The following is a 3,842-nucleotide window of genomic DNA, read 5'->3' on the forward strand; positions in this document are numbered from 1 at the left end:
GCGGTGGTGTGTCTTTTTTTGGCCACATCATATCTATGCTCAGAAACCCTTTTTTGAACAGATCTCTTGGTAGACCCAATGTATACCAGGTCCCTTTGGAACCTGTGATCTCTTATCGGGATACTATACACCCCTGGTGCCCTTAACATATCTGATTTGTCTTTAGCGTTTCTGAGAAGCGAGTAGATAGATCGCGTCCTCGAGTATGCCAACTCGGTGCCCTTCCTTAGCGCTATTTCCTTGTACAGGGAATGCAGACGTTTGTTGTATTGTACAACCGTGCGTTGGTGTTGGTCGGGATTCAAATTAGACTCACTCCGCACCGCGGAGGCGTGTCGCGCTGTACTTGTATCAAGGAAATTACGGGCTAAACTACGGATAAGGTTACCTCCGTACCCATGACTAGCGGCAATGTCTTCAATGTGTTTAAGCTCCGTGATCATATCTTCTCTTTTAGAATTATGGGTGAATGCCCTACTAATCTAACAGGCTTAAACAGGGCGGTGGTCGCGTCACCAGATACACCCAGGCTTTTTGCTTTTGCGAAAACGCACAAGCCTACACCGGCACTCAGACCAATACTGGATAAAGCTAGAGCCCCCACTAGAATTCTGGAGAACAAGTTACACTTCATATTAGCTAGACATCTAGAAGATTATTCTCTAACGGTGAAGAACTCCAGAGAGCTGGTCGACGAGTTGAAAAGTACACAGATAACTGAGAACGCGCACGTCACGGTGTTTGATTTTCAGGCTCTGTATCCATCCATCAAACTCCAACCTTGCTTCTGCGCCCTTAGGGACGTCTTACTATCCAAGTACAACGTTCCAGCACACCGCAAGCATGTACTTGAGCTCACGCATCTAATGTGCTACAATTCGCTGTTTAGGTTCGGCAATACCACATATCTACAAAAGAGGGGAGTACCCATGGGGAGCCCTATTTCGGGCGACCTATGCGAATTAGTGTTACGGCGGTTAGAGAGGGAAGTCATTTCCAGGTTCACACCTGATATTATTTTGTACCGTAGGTACGTGGATGACGTGATTATCATATGGAAGAACGAGCCGAAGGTTGATGATTTTTTGCACAGCGTAAATGACAACCCGTATGGCCTAACGCTCAAACTTGATCAACTATCAGACACCAGAGTGCACTTTTTAGACGTCACCATTCAACTCAATATGAACAATATTGAGACGCGGGTGTACTACAAACCCGGCTACCTGCCTATATACATACCCGCTGGGTCTGAAGATCCATATCCATACAAGATAGCGGCGTTCAGGGCGTTAGTTAGTAGGGCATTCACCCATAATTCTAAAAGAGAAGATATGATCACGGAGCTTAAACACATTGAAGACATTGCCGCTAGTCATGGGTACGGAGGTAACCTTATCCGTAGTTTAGCCCGTAATTTCCTTGATACAAGTACAGCGCGACACGCCTCCGCGGTGCGGAGTGAGTCTAATTTGAATCCCGACCAACACCAACGCACGGTTGTACAATACAACAAACGTCTGCATTCCCTGTACAAGGAAATAGCGCTAAGGAAGGGCACCGAGTTGGCATACTCGAGGACGCGATCTATCTACTCGCTTCTCAGAAACGCTAAAGACAAATCAGATATGTTAAGGGCACCAGGGGTGTATAGTATCCCGATAAGAGATCACAGGTTCCAAAGGGACCTGGTATACATTGGGTCTACCAAGAGATCTGTTCAAAAAAGGGTTTCTGAGCATAGATATGATGTGGCCAAAAAAAGACACACCACCGCCCTGTCGACGTACGCTACGGACCCCGATATAAGAGCAGACTTCGATAACACCAGACTCATTAAGAAGTCGTTTAAGACGGACCACATCAGGGCTTTGGAGACTCTTGAGATTTACAAGGCTACCAAATCGGGGAAATGTATTAATTTCAAGGAAAGTAACGTATTATCGTACGCGTGGCGATATGCCTCTGAGATACATCCGCAGTGGTAATCATGTTTTATTCCTGTCTATTAAATTTACGATGTAGCATTCGTCATTACTGCACGCGGGGATATTCGATTTTTTTTGAATTTCGAAAGCGTTCGATTCTTTTCGCATTCCATGATCAACGAACCTGACGAAGACCTCGGTGGAGGATCGAAAACGTTAGTTTATGTGTTAACTGTCGTCTTATGTAATTGTGATGTTTCTTGTTTTTTGTAGAAAAACTCTCGCAGTGACTGTATTTGTTTGTAGTGAAGGTTAACTATGTCAATCAGGCCACGTCCGCCATCTTTACGTGGAAGGGTTAATCTTTCTGTGGCGGATTTAGGATGATGTTGTTTATGCTTAGTAAGTGTAGTTCTTGTTTTCCTTTGGAGTTGCTCAAGATCTGTGTGAGTCCAATGTATAACTCCAAAAGAATATGTGAGTACTGGGATGACATATGTGTTTATTGCTTTAACTGTGTGTTTTGCATTTAACTGTGTTCTGAGAATAGCATTTAACCTACTTTGGTATTCTTTAATTAATCTTTGCTTTATTTGTGCATGTTCTGTTAGTTTGGCCTGTTGGAATCCTAAATACTTGTAGAACTCGCCCTCTTCCATGGATTCAATAACGTCTCCATTTCCAAGTGCAAAATCTTCTTTCTTCAGGATTCCTTTTTCTATGTGAAGTGTTTTGCATTTATCTAGGCCAAATTCCATTTGTATGTCCTTGGTGTATGAATGTGTGATTTGTAGGAGTTGATGAAGTTGTTTTTGTGTGGATGCATAAAGTTTTATGTCATCCATGTACATGAGATGTGACAGTGTATACTGTGTTGTTTTTTCATGCCTGATATTGTAAGCCATATTGTGTGTTGTTTAACATGTTGGATAATGGTTCAAGGCTAGAGCAGAACCAGAGAGGACTCAAGGAATCTCCTTGAAAAATTCCTCGCCTAATAAAAATTTGGTTTGTTTGTATGGAAGTGTTATGAACCCTGAGATGTAGTGTTGTTCTCCAGTGCTGCATAGTGTTTTGAAAGAATGCAATGAGTGATGGATGTATTTTGTACATGTGTAGATATGTAGCAGCCAACTGTGTGGAACACTGTCGAATGCTTTTCTGTAGTCTATATATGCCATGTGTATGTTTCTGTGTTGTTTGTGTGCTTGCCGTAGAATGACTGAATCTATGAGTAACTGTTCTTTGCATCCCTTGTGATTTCTACGGCAACCTTTTTGTTGTTCTGTTAGAATGTCGTGTTCTTCAACATGTTTGTATATTTTGTTTGCAATACAGGATGTCAATAATTTGTAGAGTGTTGGAAGACATGTAATTGGTCTGTATTGTGTGGGGTCTGTGGTATTGTTGTTTTTAGGTTTCATGTAGGTGATGCCCTGAGTAAGAAAATTTGGCATGTCTTGTGGATTGATGATGATGTGTGTTAGGTGTTTAGCTAGTTCCTGGTGCAGTGATGTAAACTTTTTGTACCAGAAATTGTGAATGTTGTCTACACCAGGTGTCTTCCAGTTGTGTGTTCTGTTAACAGTGTATTGGAAATCATGTATGCTTATTTCAACACAGGGCATAGTTGGTATGTTGTGTAAGTTTCTGTTCTCCTCCTCGATCCAGCCTGCTTCAGCATTGTGCGTGACAGCACTGGACCAAAGAGAAGACCAATATGTTGTGAGTTCTTCTTCTGTTGGTGTGCCACTGTGCTGTGTATCAGTGTTTGCTTTGTTATTAATTTGTCTGTAAAAGAGTTTTTCATTGTTTGTAAATAATTTATTTTGTTGTTTTCGTAGTGTACATGTTTTGTATCGTTTGAGTCTACGTGCTTTGGCAGCAAGTTTTTGTTTTAGTGTATCAATGTAT

General features: G+C 42.0%; 1 protein-coding gene across 1 annotated transcript; it reads left to right on the top strand.

The window, feature by feature from the left end:
• The first annotated feature begins 461 nt into the window (after window positions 1–461).
• On the top strand, window positions 462–1,988 carry LOC136971655 (uncharacterized). The gene has a single exon (XM_067266121.1). It carries the CDS (start codon window positions 462–464, stop codon window positions 1,986–1,988), a length of 1,527 nt encoding a protein of 508 aa, XP_067122222.1.
• Window positions 1,989–3,842: the final 1,854 nt, after the last annotated feature.

The sequence above is a fragment of the Centruroides vittatus genome, unplaced genomic scaffold (genome assembly GCF_030686945.1).
Source record: "Centruroides vittatus isolate TY-2023 unplaced genomic scaffold, ASM3068694v2 contig_2670, whole genome shotgun sequence".
Classification (NCBI taxonomy): Eukaryota; Metazoa; Arthropoda; class Arachnida; order Scorpiones; family Buthidae; genus Centruroides; species Centruroides vittatus.

Coding starts and splice junctions, on each gene's coding strand:
- LOC136971655 (XM_067266121.1), top strand. CDS start 462: ATGGGTGAATGCCCTACTAATCTAACAGGCTTAAACAGGGCGGTGGTC.